General features: G+C 37.5%; 5 protein-coding genes across 6 annotated transcripts; 4 read left to right on the top strand and 1 right to left on the bottom strand.

Annotated features, from left to right (window-relative positions):
* The first annotated feature begins 646 nt into the window (after positions 1 to 646).
* Positions 647 to 2022, top strand: LOC103341032 (Ran BP2/NZF zinc finger-like superfamily protein). The gene is made up of 4 exons (XM_089042621.1): positions 647 to 814; positions 1006 to 1329; positions 1518 to 1588; positions 1683 to 2022. The coding sequence occupies exons 2-4, from the start codon at positions 1019 to 1021 to the stop codon at positions 1688 to 1690; spliced, it is 390 nt and encodes a 129-aa protein (XP_088898747.1). The 5' UTR covers positions 647 to 814; positions 1006 to 1018; the 3' UTR covers positions 1691 to 2022.
* A 1957-nt stretch (positions 2023 to 3979) lies between these two features.
* LOC103341033 (Zinc finger (CCCH-type) family protein) lies at positions 3980 to 6576 on the top strand. 2 transcript variants are annotated; one of them, XM_008244512.3, is made up of 3 exons: positions 3980 to 4487; positions 4618 to 5423; positions 6031 to 6576. In XM_008244512.3, the coding sequence occupies exons 2-3, from the start codon at positions 4646 to 4648 to the stop codon at positions 6291 to 6293; spliced, it is 1041 nt and encodes a 346-aa protein (XP_008242734.2). In that variant the 5' UTR covers positions 3980 to 4487; positions 4618 to 4645; the 3' UTR covers positions 6294 to 6576. The 2 variants fall into 2 exon arrangements, with proteins under 2 accessions (XP_008242734.2, XP_088898744.1); XM_089042618.1 differs by lacking the exon at positions 3980 to 4487 and having other exon boundaries at positions 4494 to 5423.
* Positions 6577 to 7271: 695 nt separating this feature from the next.
* Positions 7272 to 9746, top strand: NUDX19 (nudix hydrolase homolog 19). The gene is made up of 6 exons (XM_008244514.2): positions 7272 to 7917; positions 8158 to 8298; positions 8373 to 8477; positions 8645 to 8744; positions 8861 to 8953; positions 9172 to 9746. Exons 1-6 carry the CDS (start codon positions 7318 to 7320, stop codon positions 9459 to 9461), a joined length of 1329 nt encoding a protein of 442 aa, XP_008242736.1. The 5' UTR covers positions 7272 to 7317; the 3' UTR covers positions 9462 to 9746.
* A 59-nt stretch (positions 9747 to 9805) lies between these two features.
* On the bottom strand, positions 9806 to 12072 carry LOC103341035 (uncharacterized). The gene is made up of 2 exons (XM_008244515.2): positions 10563 to 12072; positions 9806 to 10417 (listed from the first exon to the last, which is right to left on the bottom strand). Exons 1-2 carry the CDS (start codon positions 11277 to 11279, stop codon positions 10136 to 10138), a joined length of 999 nt encoding a protein of 332 aa, XP_008242737.1. The 5' UTR covers positions 11280 to 12072; the 3' UTR covers positions 9806 to 10135.
* A 2396-nt stretch (positions 12073 to 14468) lies between these two features.
* On the top strand, positions 14469 to 18382 carry LOC103341036 (FAD/NAD(P)-binding oxidoreductase). The gene is made up of 13 exons (XM_008244516.3): positions 14469 to 14840; positions 15487 to 15529; positions 15785 to 15860; positions 16077 to 16136; positions 16230 to 16280; positions 16480 to 16534; positions 16645 to 16715; positions 16796 to 16847; positions 17170 to 17247; positions 17473 to 17562; positions 17666 to 17779; positions 17899 to 17967; positions 18073 to 18382. Exons 1-13 carry the CDS (start codon positions 14682 to 14684, stop codon positions 18127 to 18129), a joined length of 975 nt encoding a protein of 324 aa, XP_008242738.2. The 5' UTR covers positions 14469 to 14681; the 3' UTR covers positions 18130 to 18382.
* Positions 18383 to 19030: the final 648 nt, after the last annotated feature.

Below are 19030 nucleotides of genomic sequence, written 5' to 3'. Positions count from 1 at the left end.
GTATCAAATGGTCATAATAATTTATTAACAATTCATGTTGTGTGACTGTTGATGTGTTACATAATAATTAAATTGTGATAAGTACACGCGCTGATCATCTGTCGTGTAATAACATTGATTAATGTGGTTAGAAAATACGATGCTTTCAGCTTACACGAAAATTATATTCCTCTGCGGGCCTCTTTTGAACTTTCAACTTCCAAGTAGCAGCTTCCCCTCATAACACCTTCATAAAAGATTGGGGATATACTGAGGACATGAAGAATAATAGTTCCGAGTGTAGTTTTTGCAATAATGCATGGAGAATAATTTAAAGATGGGGCAGGGCAGGGAGGGGTCACTGTAAATTGTGTGCGCATGCACTGAGGTGATCAACTAGATAGTTTTTCTCACCTTTACAAACCCACTTGACTTCTAACTCCCAAGAGCAATCAAAGTAGCAGAAGTAAGTAAAGTTGAGTGTAGAATCCCAACATAAATATGAAGAAACAATCTTATGGAATCCTATACATGTGCATATTAAGGAATGGAAAAAGGAAAACCCATCTGAAGAAAGCTGGCAGAGAATAAAACAGAGGAACATCCATGGCCCCCACATATGAAGCCTTCAACAAGTACTATATAAACCTCCCTTACCCATTCAAACAACATCACCAAACTCATTGAAAATTTAAGATAAACCTCCCTTGCCCATTCAAACAAGATCAACAAACTCATTGACAAATTAAGTTCTCTTTTCTGCAACAAGCTATTTTGTACAGACCAAGCAGAGCTTCTACAGTCTTAACACTCTAAGCCTTTACTTACCCTTCAGGTGAGCTCTACTACCTCCTTCCTTCTGCTTTCTGTTCTGAACTTGACATAATTCCTTCTGTTTTAAACTTCTGTTTTATAAAGATTTTATTATTATATATTAAAAAGGACCTCATAGAGGGTGAAATATTTAAAAATGCTGGTTTCTAGCTGATATGCTAATTAAGTCTTATATTAATATTGGATATGCAGAGAGGAATTAAGAATGAGCTGGGCAGGAGGAGATTGGATGTGTGGTGCATGCCAGCACTTGAATTTTAAGAAGCGCGACACATGCCAACGTTGCGGGTACCCTAAGTATGGTGGCCCTGATCCATCAACATATATATGCAACAGGACGGAGGTGTTGGCAGGGGACTGGTACTGCAACTGTGGAGCTCACAACTATGCCAGCAGACCCAATTGCTTTAGATGTAGTGCAATGAAAAATGACTATAGCATGATGCCTTCTGCTGCCTATGGATCTGATGGCAGTTCCCCACCTGGATGGAAATCTGGTGACTGGATGTGCAATAGGTAAGCACCAACCTCTCATCCATTCTTTGATTTTGTTCTTGAAAATTAGCCTGCATTGTTCCACAGGCTATATCACTTTCCTTCTGTGAATAAGGTTCAATTTAATTAGATAAGCAACATGTGTACTGGTAGCTGGTAATGTCATTTCTCTTGAGTTTTCTAATCCGGGGGTATTTTGAATGGAGCAGAGTTGGATGTGGAGTGCACAATTACGCGAGTCGGACAGAATGCTTCAAATGCAAAACACCAAGAGATTATGGTAAGCAGCCTTCAAAATTACCATATGTTAATTTATGAACACAAATTAAAAAAGGGGCTCAGCTCATGATTAGCAAATGTTTACTTGGTTGCAGGTCTGTAACACATGCTCTATTTTGATCAAGTGGTGCTGTTTAAGAAAATGGAGTGTAGAAGACTCTCTTATGCACCGTCTTCATCATATCTCTTTTCGCACTGATCCCTCGTCAAATGCTGTCTATTTTTTTTCCTCTACTTTTCTTTTTAGAGATAAATAAACTTAGGTTGATCATGGTTGAAGGCACATTTGCACAGGCATAGCCATTCCACTGACAACTGTATTGGGGAGGGTTTTCTAGTTTCATGTTGCAAGGAAGATGCTCTTCCATGAAGCCCAGAAATCCCTTCTTCTCTCTCTCTTGTTTTAAATTAATGGAGTAACTAAGTTTGTCTGTACCTATCAACTCTCTCTCTCTCTCACTCTCTCTCGGGTTGTGTGTGTGTGTGTGGGGAACGTGCAAAATTGATAATGCAATACTACTTTTATCATGAGATGGTCCAACATTGGCAGTGGCTACAAAGATCAACAGAGAAATTTAAAAAAAAAGAAGAGAAAACAGATATTAGATTCAAGGAATCTCTGAGTTGTTCACTTTAAAGGCCTTCTCTCACTGCAATAATTTATCATCCCTTTAAGCATCAAATATCCAAGAAACAAATAATTATGCAGATAAGAACCCGATGCTCTGATTCATTAAAGCATAAATGCAATGCAATATGGAAGTTCAAAGTGATTCAAATTCAACTTTCTCCCTGGAAAAGCTTTTGCATTTCATTTGATGGCAAAGCAAAGCACGCAAAAATGAACCTCAACGTCATGCGCAGTAGCTAGAAAGAAGAGTTCATGCCATTGGATTCTATGTCTTATGCCAAATTTGGATAAAATTTTCAACTTCCAACTACGCAGCTTCTGGTGAATTAGTTCCCCCAGCACATTACGCAGACTTTAAATTTACTTTCACTCTTTTGGTATCATACTCCAGGAAAAGGTTCCAAGCTAAAGATCATATATATATATATATATATATATATATATCACGTCCTTCTCCATTCTGAGAAACCATCTGTCTGCATAATACATGGTCTCTCTGGATCCCATTGAATTTCATTCGGAGGAGGAACCTTATGAGGATCGTATTGATTCTTATAAAAAAAATACAGGATTAACTGAGGCCGTGTATTAATTCATGTAATCTAAATTAAAAACATGGCCCAAAATACATGCATTCTTGATACTACATTGTTGCTGTCAATTACATAGCTCTTGTTCTGAAAATTTACTTATTGTCCAATGAAGTCTGCTTTGTCAAACTTGGTCAAACTTCTGCATAAATAAAGCCTGCTTTGTCCAATGAAGGGGAATACTATTCCTGGCTTTATACAGATGCCAAAAAACCAAAGACAAAACTCCAGCCATGTTATACCAACAAGAAAATTTTGAGCCATATTACATTATTTCCATTGTCAAATAACAGGGATGGCAAAAGTCATGCACAAAGATATTTATATCAGGCAGCCCAAAAAATGAACTGCTATGATTCATGCCATCAGGGGGGGAGACACACCATCAGGGATATGGCAAAAGTCATGCACCAAAAACTACTTGATTTGTTCAATTCGGCTAAACGGCCTCACCATCAATCACTTTTTAACTTCATCATCAGTTGCTTTTTGCCAACTCCTTGTTTTATTGATCAATCAAATTTGATTTGTCTAAGGACCATCATTAATCCACCAATAATAACCAAGTTTGATTTAATTAGAAGCGCCAATCATCAAATTGATCGGTGCATTTGGTCTAGAGGATCGCCAAAGAAAATGTTGCAATCTTCATGCTCTTCCAATTTCAATACGGGTGTGTAATGGTTTATGGATTGGTTATTGGAACCTTACTTTCAATAATGGGAATGTAAACTCAAGTGGTTACGAACAGTTAATTCTCTATTTGATATCCTATATTCAAATTCCAACTCCCCCAAATATCACTTATAACAAAAAAAAAAAAAAAAAAAAAAACCCTTTCAAAAATATTGGCGAAGAAACATTGAACCAATTTTTTATAACTTGCATTGAATTATAGAAACTAGCCTCTTAAGCAAAAAGGAAGAAGATAAGAACAAGTACTAAAATTTCTTTTAAATTATAAACAAATATGGGAGAGAAAAAGAAGGAAAGAAAGAAATGTAAAAAGGAAAAACTGAAAAAAAGAAAAAAGAAAAAGAAAAGAAACCTAGGAAGGGACACGTGGAAAGCAACAGATGGGCGGCCCACCAAAATAGCAGTCCTTGCAGGTGACCTAAGCACCTGCTGAGTGACGTGCAAATTTTAAAAGGTTAAACTAAAATTACAGGCCGTAATCACTAGCCAAGTCAAGCCCTGTTAGTTTTTCTAACCCCGAAATCGCAGGGTTTTGGGACGTGTAGGGGTTTAAGGCCTTCCCACAAACTCCTCCTAGTAGTCGTGGGTGGGACTCAGGAGTCAGTACTCACCGATTTCGTTTCTCTCCTACAAAAAATAGGGTTTCTGCTTCTTGGCGGCTAGGGTTTGACTCCACCCAATAAAGATTGGCTCTTTTTTAGCATATCCTATTTCTTCCATGTTATATGCTTTCCCTGTTCTTTGAAGAGTTTATCAACTCTGTCACTCCTCTCAAACATTCCAACTTCAATTTGGGTTTTGTTATTTTATCCCCAATTCTCGTCTGGGTTTTCTTGTGACAAGTTGTGAACTTTGATCCTTCCTCTCATCAAAATCAATCTAGGTTGGTGGGCTTTGTGAAGAAAGTTTTGGCTTTTGCACAGGTTATGATCTGATCTGGGTGTTCTTGAATAGACCCTGCTTGTTGATTTGATCATTATCTGGTACGCGTCTTTGATTCTTATTTGCTCTCATACATTAAAATTGTATAGTATTTCTTGAGACATTTAAACTTTGTAAATGTTTCCAGTTTCTTCACGCCTAAGTTTTTCATCTTTATTTGATTGATTACAGAGGTAGGTTTAAAAGTAGTTTCTGAGGCATGAATTTTTCTGATCACACACAATTTATGCCGTCACAAACGCCTTATGCTGGAGGCAGTGATGCAGTAAATTGTTGGCCTCCATTCCCTATGAGTATGAACAATGAAGACCAACATTCTCAGTTTGAACAGCAGCCTTCTCCATTTAAAAGACCCAGAAATTCTGAAGAAAACCAATCAAATCCAATGCCCTACCCACCCATGAACGCTAGAATGCAGCCCCCAAATGCCCCAGCTAACAAGGGAGCAAGCAACATTTTCTATAAGACCCGTTTGTGTGTAAATTTTAAAACGGGCATGTGCAGGAATGGTGAGAACTGCAACTATGCACATGGCATTGAAGACATCCGCCATCCCCCTCCCAATTGGCAAGAACTTGTTTCTGTTCGTGAAGAAGATCGACCACCATTGTCCGGTAATTGGGATGATGATCAGAAAATAATCCACCGGATGAAGCTATGCAAGAAGTTTTACAATGGGGAGGAGTGTCCTTATGGAGATAGGTGTAACTTTCTTCATGAAGATCCAGCAAAGTTTAGGGATGATATAAGCAGGTTTAGGGAGAACACAGCAATAAGCATTGGAACTACAGGACCATCGGTGGTACATGGGAGTGGCTCTAATCATTCTGAGGAAAATAGGCTTGTAAACACGGGTACGGATACTTTCCGTGTAAATATGAAGCCAGTGTATTGGAAGACAAAGTTATGTAATAAGTGGGAGACAACAGGCAAATGCCCCTTTGGCGAGAAATGTCACTTTGCTCACGGCCAAGCAGGTATTTCCTAGTGCTTGTGCATAGTATCTTAAATTTTCATTATTACTATGCTTGGTGATCTGCTTTGTATGATTAATTTTAACCCTGAAACAAGTTTATGTTCATATCAACATTGAACCTATGTTAGACTCTGAATTGCACTGAAAACCGGATTTGGAACTCATGCAGTGTTTGCTTGTGCAATAGAAAACTAGCATTTTATTGCAAATTAGATTAGAGGACCAGTAGAGCTTTTACTTAAATCTCGTAGGTTTTGTTTCGAGTGGCACATAGCTGACCTGCAATGCTATTCTTCATAGATGAGGAATTTACTGATGTGAATTTTAACTTTGGTATTCATGATTCCTACTTTAGAAATTTATGTATTTTGTTTTGTGCACTCGGTTCGTAACAAGCAACCTATCACTGTCTAGCGTTTATTTATCTTATGGGATTGGCGTGTTCATGAGATGATTAGGAATTTACTTTTAAGCTGTTTATACATACATTTTTTTAAAATTTGTTCTGTTAGTTATGGCAACCTGTAGTGGGTAGAGAAGGGTTATGAAGGTGGAAACTACCATTTGGTGCTAATTCTGGTTTTCTAATAATGAACTTTTAATTTCAGAGTTACAAGTGCCTGGTGGACGAGTTGAAGCCGAAGTTTTGAGTAGTACACCCATTTCAACAAAACCCCAAGCTGGTCCTGTTAATGATTCCTCTACAACTGCAATGGCAATACTGCCTGCTTCAAATGAAGAAGGGGACCAGGGTAAGAAGAGGGTACTAAAATGGAAAGGGTCCAAAAAGATCAATCGCATATATGCTGATTGGCTTGATGATGTGCCGCTGGTGCACCAGCAGAACTTGTCCAGCACAGTGGAGAGCTAAATTGGAGTTCAAGCTCTGGTCTTGGAGTCAATTTCCAGTTGTTAAAAAATCAGAGTGCTGTGTTTCAAAAAATTTGTTCTCCAGGATGATTCGTTTCCAGAAATTGGTCATTGTTGGTTGTTGATCAGGTCTATAGGTTTCTATTTCTTATTATAGGTTTGGCTCCTCGCTCAGTCATTAGATTATGTTATAATAATGATGCAAAACTAGCTATTGTTTTTAAAAGATCAAATAAGAAGTGAATGTGATTATTATTCACGTGCACCCTAAAAGGGGAGAGAAACTTGCCTATTCCTTGTTGTGTATGTGTACCCCGCCTTTCCCCGTCAATGTGGAAGTTTAGTAATTCGTAAAACAGAGGTTATATATATGGAAACATCTTCCATGGCAAACAAGAAAGCCCCTGGCAAATCACTCCTGATGTCAATCACGCATTTAGCCTTTGAACTGTAAACGGGTGTATTTACCTTTCTGATATTGCATCAGATGCTAAATTTGAATTTCCCATAATCGTAGACGAAAAAAATAAGTGCTGAGAGTGCCTAAAGCAGTTGTCCAATTTGAAGTACTCGTTTGGGAATGCTTCCTCAAAAGCACTTTTGCTCATCAGAGTTTATAGTAAAAGTGAATTTTTAAATTGTAAAAAAAGGTTGAAATTTTTGTAAGAAATTTAAGTACTTTCTGAAAAAGCAATTGAAAGGGCTTCACGAAGAAGCATATAGCAAATGCTTCTCAAGAAAGTGATTCTATGATATAGAAATACTTCTAAAATTTTCTACCAAACGCTTTTATAACATTTTTAATTGTCAGAAAGCACTTCAAACACAAACGTTCCCAAACAGGCCCAAAAACTCCCATCTAACCACTTGGGCTTCTTTAATTGTGGGCTCATCTCAGAGCAGCGGCCGCTTTGGGTCTCAATCAATCTGGACAGTTGTCGTTACTGGAGGCTCCTTAGTCATCACCGACCTCCGTTAGCTTTCCCTCTCTCCTCAAAAACCCAAAGCCACCACCCAATGGAAGCATGGTCAAGCTTTCGCTCCTCTCTTCTTCCACTTATCTCCTTTCTTTCTGTAGAAAACTTACCGTCCAGACCTTAACCAGAAGAAGTCTTTGTTCTAGTTCGACCACCACCATGTCCATAAACCTACAGTCCCATGCCTTTGCTGGCAATCCTCTGATACCCAAGACACCAAAATCAAGTGACCCATTTTCACCAACCCAAGCCTATGAGACCCTCAAAACCCAACTTTTAGACAATACCCACTTGCCCTCTTCTCTCAGTTTCAAGGTTTTGCCCTTCAGAAAGGGCAGGCCTTTAGCCTCCTCCACTGGTGGGACCAGTGATTCCACACCAAATTGGCATCTGGGTTGGATCAGTTTGTCCCAGTGTAAAGGTTTATTGGCCAATTCTGGGGTTGAGCTGAGTGGAGAATCGCTGGTCTATCTGGGTTCGCGGTCGGAGGATGATGTCGTTTATTGGGCCATTGATGTTTCTGGTGAGAGTAGCGTGGTTCCTGAATTGGGTAGCAAGCAATTATGTTTTGTTGAGCTACGAACGCTTATGGTGGCTACTGATTGGGCTGATGCCCGGGCTATGGGGGAGTTGGCTATTGCTGGTCATGTAAATGCTTGTTGTTATGTTTAATTTTTTACTTCTATACTAAGTGTTGGGTCATTATTGGTTGCCAAGGTTTGTGCTATTAGAAAATAATGTCAGATCAATTTCTTTGAATTGGAATGCATGTTTAATCAATGAACAAATTGAAAGTGTTTTCTTATTGGCGCACAACAGTTTTGGGGTGGTCTCAATATTTTTCCTAAATAGTTTCATATATGTTGTATGGTGTTCATGTGTGATCAGGCCAGGGCTTTGCTAGAATGGCATAATATATCACTATTTTGTGGACATTGTGGAGGAAAAACAGTCTCCAAGGAAGCTGGGAGGCGGAAGCAATGTTCAAATGAGCTGTGCAGAAAGAGGGTCTACCCTCGTGTTGATCCGGTATAATTATGTCCATTTCTGGCATTGCTTCAATCCCTTACATAGTTGACTCATGCATATGCCATTCTCAACAGGTTGTCATAATGTTAGTCATTGATAGAGAGAACGATCGTGTTCTGCTAAGCAGACAATCTCGATTCGTACCTCGAATGTGGAGTTGCTTAGCTGGTTTTATAGAGGTAAGTGCCTTGGCCAACTTTAGGACCAATACTTCCGTGTTATGAAATATGGTAGTTACTGTTAAGTTAGTAACTCTTAGTAATATTAGTATATTTGTATTATAACTCACTTTTGAGGGTTGTGTAACTCTGAGTTTTATTAATTTGGATCCTTTTGTTTTCCTTAGCCAGGAGAAAGCTTAGAAGAAGCAGTGAGGAGAGAAACATGGGAGGAGACCGGTATTGAAGTAGGAGAAGTTGTATATCATAGCTCTCAGCCATGGCCTGGTATGAATGTTGCCAAATTTTTATTTTGCTTTTTGGAGCAAAGTATTGCACACTGTCTGGACATATTTCTTTGTATTCTATTGATTGATTAAGTTCCTAGTTTGGTTTGTTTTCAGTTGGACCAAATAGCATGCCATGCCAGTTGATGGTTGGGTTCTATGCATATGCAAAATCGCTTGAACTAAATGTGGACAAGGAAGAGTTGGAAGGTACACAGGAAATTAGCATGTAGTTGCATTATTTGATCAAACCCTCTATCACATTAGCCCTTTCTTTATAATGAATTTGGTTGCATGAGGTTGCTTTGTGCTCTGCATGATTATAATATTTATGCAAGGCATGCATCTGATAACGTCATATGAGCTACAATGCACGCATCAGATCAGATGAAGTTCTAATTTTGTTCTTTAAAATTTGGTTCCCGTAGATGCTGAGTGGCACAGTAGAGAAGATGTCAAAAAAGCTTTAGCATATGCTGAATACAGGAAGGCACAGCAAACAGCGGCATCAAAGGTAGAACAGATGTGCAAGGGAGTTGAGAAAGGGCAGAACTTCTCTGCAGACTTCAATGTGGAAAGTGGCGAACTTGCACCCATGTTTATACCCGGGCCATTTGCAATTGCCCATCACCTCATCTCTTCTTGGGTCTATCAGGATGCAGGTGATAGTGTCGCAGCACGTCTAAAACAACCTAGTGGTTCTACTTCGAATCTGTAGCAGTGCATAAATTCATTTCAACCATAATCCAAAATCCTGGATGAACTAAATGTCTTGTCATCACCAAATAAGCTCAGATATATTCTAATTCTGATGGTTTAGGGTTAATGGCATTTCAAACTATTTTTTTTCTTTCCCAAGATTCCCATTATTTCATCCTTGTATATAGTTTATGTTGGATTTTTATTCAATCGCATTTTTCTCGTCTACATGTAACTCACATATGTATGTTTATGTATTTCAACTGTTTTATGATATATTTCAAATCATTGCGGGTTGTGGCAAGAGGGGGAGAACAAACCACCCAGAAGTTGATTTTACCCTAAGTTTCAATGAAATGAACATGCAAGCTGGACACAGATTAGCATATATTAACAGCGAATAATGTTACCACTACTAGTCTTTGAATCTTGATCAACTTCAGGTGTGTTTCTATTTTTTCCTCATTCGTATGAGTCGAGTTTCTGGGTCAAAATGCTTCTGTCCAAGGGAGAAGAGGGAGACAGAGCTTTGAGCCACACCCTGATTTAAAAATTGCCAATATGTTTGGTATAGTCTTTCAACTAATATCCCTTAATTGACTAGACAGAACCAGAAAAGAAAATGGCACAGATCCACCGCCAATGGCACCAAGATTTTGTGCATGTTATTTTTAAGTATGAAGCTAAGATCTCTTAGCCACCATTTCCTGTAGCATTTGCCCATTTTATGGTTGACCTCGCCAAAGCATCCATGGGGTCAATACATTTCTTAAGAAGAGGATCATCACGAGGCAGAACACCCTGCAGTTCATCAGAAGCAATGATCACGGTGTTCACCGCCCTCACCAACAGAACCTGCACTGCAATTCTCAAGAGATTTCGTGCCCCTTCCATGTCCCTCCTTTTTATTGCTTCGATTGCAGGAATCACAACATGTTCCATGGTTTCTTTGTCAGGTACCACAACCTCAAACCCCTGTTCATTGCCATTGAAAGAAAAAAACCAAAAAATGTTTTCACCGGTGACTTTCATTGATTTTACCAAATGTTCTTAGTAGTTTATATAGATATAATAAGCAACAAAGTAACCATAAATGAACAAACTAAGCTTGAATGTATACCTGACTTTGTAGCTTTTCCTGGTAAAATCCAGCCATTAAAGTTGCATCAGCAGCAAGCACCCCAATCCTTACATTACTTCCATTCTCCAGTGGCTTCAGCTTTGCTTCCCTGAGCTCCCGAGCAACACACTCGCCGACGTGAAGGAACAGCAACGAACAGTCCTTAGAAATCTGGTCGTGCCACGCATGAGACAGATGGCATGGCATGACTATGCAGCGAGCTCCAGAGTGCTCAAGGAATGCCCGTTTACGGCACAAGCTCTCAATGATGGGCCAATTGTTGGTTAGGATTTGAGCACTAGCTCTTGATCTTGTGAATGAATGAAACAAGCTACGAATTGGAAGCTCTTTATATAGTGTTGGATCACTGCACACAACGAAAGGTGGGCATTCTCCTCCATCTTTTAGACTCCACCAGACAAGCTTCTCCAAGAAAAGCAGACTTGAAAAAACAGACACCCCTCCAATGATACCAACTGTGTTTGGCTGGCTGAGTATGTAGTTGGGGGCTTGGAATCTTGTTAGAGGCATGCTTGATCTCTTAGATTCAGGCAGATTTCCGCTCTCGTTGGTTTGCAGGACTGAAGATACTTGCACAGCAGATACAGATGGGCTTGATTTGGTTCTGCTGTGAGACCTGTTTTTGGTTGCAACTCCAAGAAGAAGAGGTGGGCGATTTTGTGTGTGGAAGGACATGGTCATGCCTGCATCAACCATCTCCTATGATTAGCTACTCCCTGAGGCAGCTTCTTTTTTCTTTTTTTTTTCGGTAACACCTGAGGCAGCTTCACTCTGTATCTTACGTTACTTGCAATTTTTAGCTTCGAATTCTATAAGACCGTAAAATACCAGTTTCTAATTTTCTTGTACCGAATCCACCTTCGGAAACTAGAAAATCCCATTAGCCTTTCTGTATTTTACCACTCAAAGTTCAAACCTTTTTATATGTTATACCCTCTAAGAATCTAGCTGTATAGGTGGGTTTTACAAGGAGAAAAGGGAAATCCTAAGACACAAGAACCCCAAAAGTCTATATGTGGAGCTTATCTGATAACAAATTCCCTACAAGAAAAAGGATCCACAGAATAAGATGAAGAAGGTAGCTGAGACAGATTTCCAGACCCCAGAGAGATCCCAGCGCTACTCTAAACGAGTTGTTGATAACTTGATGTATGGCTCGGTGCACCGTCTACCATATATGACAGGCTTCAAACATCAGAATTTTGGTGAGGCAGTGAAGACATGATCTTGGGGTTTCTTTTAATGTTATATATGCAAACCAAACAAAAATATTGCATGTCCAATCATGAAAAGTTAAAGGAATCTACACAATGCCATCATATACTGTCAGGTTTTGCCAGGGCATCACCGTCAGCAGTTGAAAAGCCCAACAAAAATAAAAATAAAATATCTGTTCTTAAGACTTTCATTACCTTGGCCTGAATTATTGTTATCCTAGTCTGACAAATTTGACAAGGATTGCAGTGTGGCAGGACTTGGAGAGAAAAATAAATATTCAAATCCTGATCATGGGAAGAATAATAAGTAGCTGTTTACTGTGTATTTCCCATGATCGTGAGTGTTCAACTAATGGTCTTAGAATACACCTGAATACTTATGTTGTATACAAACAAACCAATTAAGGTTACCTTACCATAACCACTGTTAATTGAGTGTTAACCTTGAGATCATTTTGCAAAAGACCAACTAATGTAGTGATTTGGAGCAGTTGTTTCCACATGCAAGGTCTTGAATTCAAGTTCTAATATCCGTGTAGTGTGTGAGTTTAATATATTATCACAACTGTCAAACAAAAAAGTTATTGAAAATAGAAAGAAAAAAAAAAAACTCGAGATCATTTTCAATATTTGTAAAATAAATATTTTTTTAAAAAAACAGAAATAATTCCACCAAGTTCACATGTGCCTTCCTCCAGAAATGATAATCTAGAAGTGCCTTTGAGTTTGTTGGTTGGTGTGCAATCTATCAACCAAAGATGGACACATGAAGCAACAGATTGTATTGAAACCATTGGTCCCGGTACTTGAATTATTAAAATGTTGATTCAGACTCGGCAAAAGAACAGAAAGAACAGGAAGACAAGCAGAAATGTCTTTTTCTGACTCCATTCAGCCAGCCTAGTTTTTATGATAAATTACTGTTCTTATCATAAATAATATTCCCAGCTTAATTATGTTATCTTTGAATTAGTCGAATATTTTGACTGTTGTTGAAGAATTAAAAATAAAAACCAACGCTCCATTTACCTACTTTACTATTTATAATATTAAACAACTCAAAATATCTTCCTCCAAACAGATTGAGGCAATCTCATGGAAATGCATGCGTGTGGTTTTTTACTTGGCTCAAATTTAAAGCTTCAGGTCCTACCCCATTGCAAACTTGTCATTCGTTATGTGGCTCAAGTTTGGCACGAAAATAAAACCATTAACAATTGATTATTCTTTGTTTTTTAACCGAGCTCAAGACAAGAAATGTCACCAACATAAACGACTGAGAACGATAAATGCATCGTCATCATCCTTTCCTTGTGTTCATCATCACATCAACATCACTCATCAACATGTTCAATTATTGATTCATTGCTTAAAACCAATTAATCCCATTTTATTCTAATAATTTTTCCTTTTACTATCCCCAACTATGTCTTTAGTGCTTCAGATATCTTTTTTTTATTGCATACTTTAATCTTTCATTCAGCTACGTGAATTATGACTTAACCCCACATGCACTAAAAAAATAAAAATTAAAGAAATAGAACATATATATATATATATATATATGTGATGAAATGATTGTCGCATAATCATTAAACCCAACGCCTCTAAACTGGTTTTTGCATAATCATAAAATGAAAGAACCTCATTAGCTGATTTCCCTTATAATTTTCTCTCACGTCAATTTTTAACAATAAGGCTCCTTTGATTCACGAAACAGATTTGAGTTCATGTCATTTCCCAAGGGATGGGAAACAAAAATTCCTTTCCTTTCTTTGGTAATCTTGGGAAAGTAATCAAGAAATACCAATTTATTTCCTTTCGCATGTTTGGTTTGTGTAGGAATGTAAAACAAAGTTTGTTTAATTTTTCAATTATGCCCATATGAAATCAAATAAAAAAAGAATGCATTTAATGCTATATTGTGATTCTAAATTGTTAATTGAGACAATATGATCATGAAAAATGTGTATTTAATGTTGGCTAATTTTCTCAAACTTTCCTTCGATGATGAAAACAAAACCTAAGAGGAGAGGAATGCTTCACTTTCCTACTACTTTCTCATGTGCAAGGCAACGATTTCCCATACCTGCAGACTTACCAAACATGGGAAATTATTTGATTTCTCATTCTCAAGCTTTCTTTCCCATGAATCAAATAAGGCCTAAGTGATTTTCCTATAGTTTACCAAAGGAGCTGAGCTTTCAACTTTTTTTTAAAATCATTTATCACCCTAAATAAGCAATGTCAAACTAACACTAAACTTACACATTAAATAAATACTATAACTCGAATATAGAAAGAAATAGAACATGCATAAATTGCTGCGTATGTGGCACAAAAATTTGTCATTATGTAATAATAACGTGTCAACACCTTACTTGTCGATAATAAATAAGGTTTTGTGTAATCCCTTCAATCAATCGAATACTAAGACGTCTTTTCGTAGATAAATTTGATACGCACTTATAATTAACACTTTCCCAAAAAGGAAAGTTTATGTTTTTCTCGCTGTACTATTGTCTACTGGATACTTACTCATGTGCAGCCCCTTATATTAGGCCAGGCCCATATTGTAATTTCCGGCCCACCCAAGGATTATTGGGCTCGCTTACATGTTGAACTTTACCGGCGTGTATTTTTTGTGCGGCCAATCAATGAATTCCACGCAAGAGGCGTAGACAATTCTAAAATAACGGTCGTACGCATGGGTGAGTGACTAAAAATACTGATTTTCCCACGAAAGTGGAAACTGGAGAAACGACGCCAAGAGTAGAAAGAAAGAAAGCAGTGGAGGAGGCAACAAAAGAAAGCCCCCTTGTATCTTTGTTGCCGGGCACACAAATACTGAGCATTGTGCTTTGCTTGTGGTTCACTGAAAATGACTGCCTTCTTTCAGAGACTGGCTAAGGCTGCCCCAATCGCCTTCAACAACTCATTTGGAGGCCAATCCAAGTCCAGCTTTCGCATTCCCTTTGGAGCTCTCGCAGCTGTCTCTGGTGGAATCTCCTATCTCTGCTACTATTCCTCGCCAGATTTGGTACATTTTCGTGCTCATTTTATCTGGGCTGTAGTCGGATTGATGATTTATCGCTCATTTTCGTGCGCAGTGTTTCTTTTTCTTTTCATTAACGTGCTATTGAGGTCATTCTTGTGGCGTGCCTAATTGGGTTTCTTGAATATTGGATTTGGATTGGTGATTTTGAATATTTTAAGAAATGGGTTTTGTTAGTGGTGATACTTTGTTTGCATTTCAAAATTTTGATATTGGATTATGCTTTATTATAAAGCACGGGGCTCAGTTTGTGATTGTCTGCGTGCTTATCGAAAACTAATTTGGATTTGTTTGTTCAGGTCCTGCTTCTTGGCTGATTAGCTATGTATTTGGTTTGCATCTGTATACCTGTAGTTTAGGATGTTTGTTTGGAGTAATGGAATCATATTCAGTTTTGTTTTTGGTTTTGCTCAACCTGCATGTGATAAACTTACATGTTCTAATTCACCTAACATCTTTGCAATTGAGTTTCCTAAAGATGAAAGGTTTTTCATTTTTTTTCCTTGCTCATTTAGTTAGTGGTTCAATTTATTTTAGATGGTCTGCCCATACTATCAAGTTATTTATCATTAAGGGTTTAGGGTTCAGGGTCTTCTTCTGTATTGAGAACTAGGACTCTTTTCTTTCACAGGTTTATCTAGATGAGACCAAAGAACAGGCAGGCCCAAAAGTTGGTGAGTCTCTCTCTCTCTCTCTCTCTCTCTCTCTCTCCCACAAATGTACACAGAAGTTGAGCATTATGATGAGAAAGTTGGTTGGACTTTTTACAAGACTATATAGTTAGCTTGAAGGCTTCTGTTTTATCATGAATTAGGTTTAGCTTTAAAGTATTGGAAACTTGTTATATCAAGCTAAATTTCTGGAGACGCCATATATCCATTTTTTCACCTTTACATCATACTCAATAGATGCTTTCAATGTGTTTTCAGCGCTTAATCCCAACAAGTGGATTGAATTTAAGTTGCAAGATACTGCCAGGGTTAGCCACAACACTCAATTGTTCAGGTATATCCTCTGGACTCTCTCCAGATTCCTTAACTATATTAAACTATTATCTGAAAGAAATTAATTTAGATCAGAAGAATCACAGCCAAGAACAAATTTTTGTAGTTTCAAATAAATCTGCAATAATATGAAGGTGTCCTTTTTATTTATTTATGTTTCCTATAGGTTTTTAGACTTGAAAACTGATTTCTTTTAGTTTTCTGTAAAAATGGGCAGATTTACATTTGAGCCCACTGCCAAATTGGGTTTAGATGTTGCTTCATGTCTCATTACGAGGTATACTCTGCTGTATATGGTTAGTATTGAAATCCCTCATCATGGGAAGTCTGTCACTATATTAAATTTTTCGATGTGGTCTTGCAACTGTAGGGCTCCAATAGAACAAGATGCAGAAGGGAAACCAAAATATGTCATACGCCCGTAAGTTTTTCTGTCCAAACGTCAATATGCTTATTTTATTTTTTTCATCATTCTTGTGACTTGATTAACTTTTAAGTCCTTGAATTCTATACACTTTTCCATCTGTCTGAGTTATTAATTTTGCTTTTCAATGTTTTGGTTGGTCGTATTTTACATTTGCATGACTTGCAGTATTTGTTTGGTGTACCTATATGCTCAGGTATACTCCTATTTCAGATCCAGATTCCAAGGGATACTTTGACTTGTTAATTAAGGTATGCTGTCAATAATGGTCACTAATTCTCCTGCTTTGGTTAAGATTTTTGAGGGTTCACTGATTCTCATGGATGTAATTCACGCTTTCATCTCTTGAAACTGTATGCAGGTGTATCCAGAAGGAAAAATGAGCCAGCATTTTGCAAGCTTAAAACCAGGCGATGTAGTTGAAGTGAAGGGGTAACATATTCAAAATCATAAGTATTACTAGAGGATATGCTCTAAATCATCTTATAATCCGGCGTATCTGTTTCTTGCAGGCCCATTGAAAAGTTCAGATATACTCCCAACATGAAGAAACACATAGGCATGGTAAGAAAAAGTTATATAGAATTCAATATATATGTTTATATATAAGAATTTGCTCCAGCTTTTACTTATCTCTCTTACTTTGGTTGCCAACTTGCCATGCATTTGCACCAGTTGTAACGTTAGCATCTATAGGGGAGTGGTAGGATTATTAATGCAAGCTTGAAATTGAAGGGCTGGGGCACACAAATGGTTTTCAGTTCTTGCAATGTCTGTTTAATCAAAATTATACTCTCGTGACTACTTATAAAAAGTGATATCATCCAATGCGTAATAAATCTATGTGGTCACCCTGTCTTAAGTCCGATTTCATTCTTTATTCCAGATTGCAGGTGGCAGTGGTATTACTCCAATGCTTCAGGTTATTGAGGCTATAATAAAAAATCCCGATGACACGACTCAGGTGAGCAATGAGCCTATATAATTTGTCTTCAGTCACAACCACAAATTTATTTATTTGAAATCTGGAAATTCTCATGTCAATATATGTGTACATATACATAATATTATTAAACATATATATATATATATATATATATATCATAAGATCATATGTAAATAAGCAGTCTACTTGCTCTCCTTAACATAATGTTCAATTGTGTAAAATTGACCCTTGATGATGGCCTAGGTGTCACTGCTTTATGCTAATGTCTCCCCAGATGACATATTGCTTAAACAGAAACTTGACATACTTGCAGCTAGCCACCCAAATTTAAAGGTACAATCTCTCTCATTGTAAAATATTATCCCTGCATATCTCCAAATTGGGATATTTATCTCACAAAATACGGCTTTATATTGTGAAAAAAAATAAAATTCAGGTATATTACACAGTAGATAATCCAACAAAGAGTTGGAAAGGGGGAAAAGGTTACATATCGAAGGACATGGCCGTTAAAGGCTTACCTGGTCCTGCTGAAGATACTCTCATCCTTGTAAGTGTTGTTCTGACAAGTACTCGTCGCTATAATCTATACACTTTCAGAAATCAAGATCATTTTCTAGTTCAATTTTCAAACTAACTCCGTCAACCAACGTTCATTTGCTTGTGCAGGTATGTGGCCCCCCTGGATTGATGAAACATATATCTGGTGACAAGGCTAAAGACTGGTCACAAGGAGAGGTAAGAAAGAGCATATCCTGCTTTGTACTTGCTGTCAAACCAATTACCATTTCACTTTTCTTTCTGTTTTTAAACTCTTAAAAAATTATATTTGCTTTGTTGCAGCTCACTGGCATACTAAAAGAACTTGGATACACAGAAGAAATGGTTTACAAATTTTGATCGATGAAGACCCTTTAGCTTTTCAAGCTATCACTAGGCTTTACTTCAAATTTTGTGTAATAAATTGTTTTCTTAGAAAGCATACGCAACTTGAACTCAAAATCTACGATAATAAATTTGGGAAGAATGCTGAATAGGTGATATTTGGTTATGAATTTGTGATATTGCCTACATGCGTTAGCTGTTAGCCCTTCATTTTGTACAAGTTTTATATCAATTAAGGCAAACCCTACCGTTTGATGGGCGTTATCTACCACTTATCTTATGGATAGAGCAGGGCTACTTGGTCGTGCTTAATCAGAACCAACTCGGATCCAATCCTAAAATTGAACAGATTGTAGTAGGTTGAGTAGAACTCTTTTTTTGTTTTTTAACAAAGCAATATTCCAAATTATTCTAGTGTATGGAGAGGGAATGGACACCGACCTAACTCACATATGCTAATGTTTTAGACCTTTTTTTTTTTAAGCACAAGCATAGTCTAAATTAAAAGGAACAGAGGTTTCTCACACACACTACCACAATGCAATGGGAGTTTGAACTTCAAACCACTAGTCTACAAATCAATGCCCTATTGAACGAGTAACACTTACATGAAACAAAGATATTACTATTTTGCTATTCCTGACCAATTACGGTATGTCACACATGATAATTTTTTCACGTAGCAGACTGTGATTGATTAGAAATATCAAAATTGTTCTATCTCCGTTTTATACAAGTTTTTCTGCTATTCCACAGTGTTAGCGTGTCAGACTTGATTGGCAATCCATAATCAAATTGAGTTAGTGTCAAGTTAGTTTTGTTTAAATAAAGTGCAAGAATGTTAGACTTAAATGATTTTTTTTTTTTTTTTTTACTTCATTAAACTAAAGTGGGGCCATGAAAATAAAAAATGAAA

The sequence above is a fragment of the Prunus mume genome, linkage group LG8 (assembly GCF_029339155.1).
Source record: "Prunus mume cultivar Tortuosa linkage group LG8, ASM2933915v1, whole genome shotgun sequence".
In the NCBI taxonomy this organism is placed as follows: Eukaryota; Viridiplantae; Streptophyta; class Magnoliopsida; order Rosales; family Rosaceae; genus Prunus; species Prunus mume.
The sequence above is the reverse complement of the archived record's forward strand: the minus strand, read 5'-3'. Positions and strand labels throughout refer to the sequence as shown.

What these genes read in the sequence shown, in the direction of transcription:
- NUDX19 (XM_008244514.2), top strand. Translation starts at nt 7,318, where the DNA reads ATGGTCAAGCTTTCGCTCCTCTCTTCTTCCACTTATCTCCTTTCTTTC. An exon ending in AGTTGGCTATTGCTGGTCAT is followed by an intron (nt 7,918 to 8,157) that starts GTAAATGCTTGT and finishes ATGTGTGATCAG; the next exon opens with GCCAGGGCTTTGCTAGAATG. An exon ending in GGACAAGGAAGAGTTGGAAG is followed by an intron (nt 8,954 to 9,171) that starts GTACACAGGAAA and finishes TGGTTCCCGTAG; the next exon opens with ATGCTGAGTGGCACAGTAGA.
- LOC103341033 (XM_008244512.3), top strand. Translation starts at nt 4,646, where the DNA reads ATGAATTTTTCTGATCACACACAATTTATGCCGTCACAAACGCCTTAT. An exon ending in CTTTGCTCACGGCCAAGCAG is followed by an intron (nt 5,424 to 6,030) that starts GTATTTCCTAGT and finishes TTTTAATTTCAG; the next exon opens with AGTTACAAGTGCCTGGTGGA.
- LOC103341035 (XM_008244515.2), bottom strand. Translation starts at nt 11,279, where the DNA reads ATGGTTGATGCAGGCATGACCATGTCCTTCCACACACAAAATCGCCCA. An exon ending in AGGAAAAGCTACAAAGTCAG is followed by an intron (nt 10,418 to 10,562) that starts GTATACATTCAA and finishes GGCAATGAACAG; the next exon opens with GGGTTTGAGGTTGTGGTACC.
- LOC103341032 (XM_089042621.1), top strand. Translation starts at nt 1,019, where the DNA reads ATGAGCTGGGCAGGAGGAGATTGGATGTGTGGTGCATGCCAGCACTTG. An exon ending in GGTGACTGGATGTGCAATAG is followed by an intron (nt 1,330 to 1,517) that starts GTAAGCACCAAC and finishes TGAATGGAGCAG; the next exon opens with AGTTGGATGTGGAGTGCACA.
- LOC103341036 (XM_008244516.3), top strand. Translation starts at nt 14,682, where the DNA reads ATGACTGCCTTCTTTCAGAGACTGGCTAAGGCTGCCCCAATCGCCTTC. An exon ending in ACTTTGACTTGTTAATTAAG is followed by an intron (nt 16,535 to 16,644) that starts GTATGCTGTCAA and finishes AACTGTATGCAG; the next exon opens with GTGTATCCAGAAGGAAAAAT. An exon ending in AAGACTGGTCACAAGGAGAG is followed by an intron (nt 17,968 to 18,072) that starts GTAAGAAAGAGC and finishes GCTTTGTTGCAG; the next exon opens with CTCACTGGCATACTAAAAGA.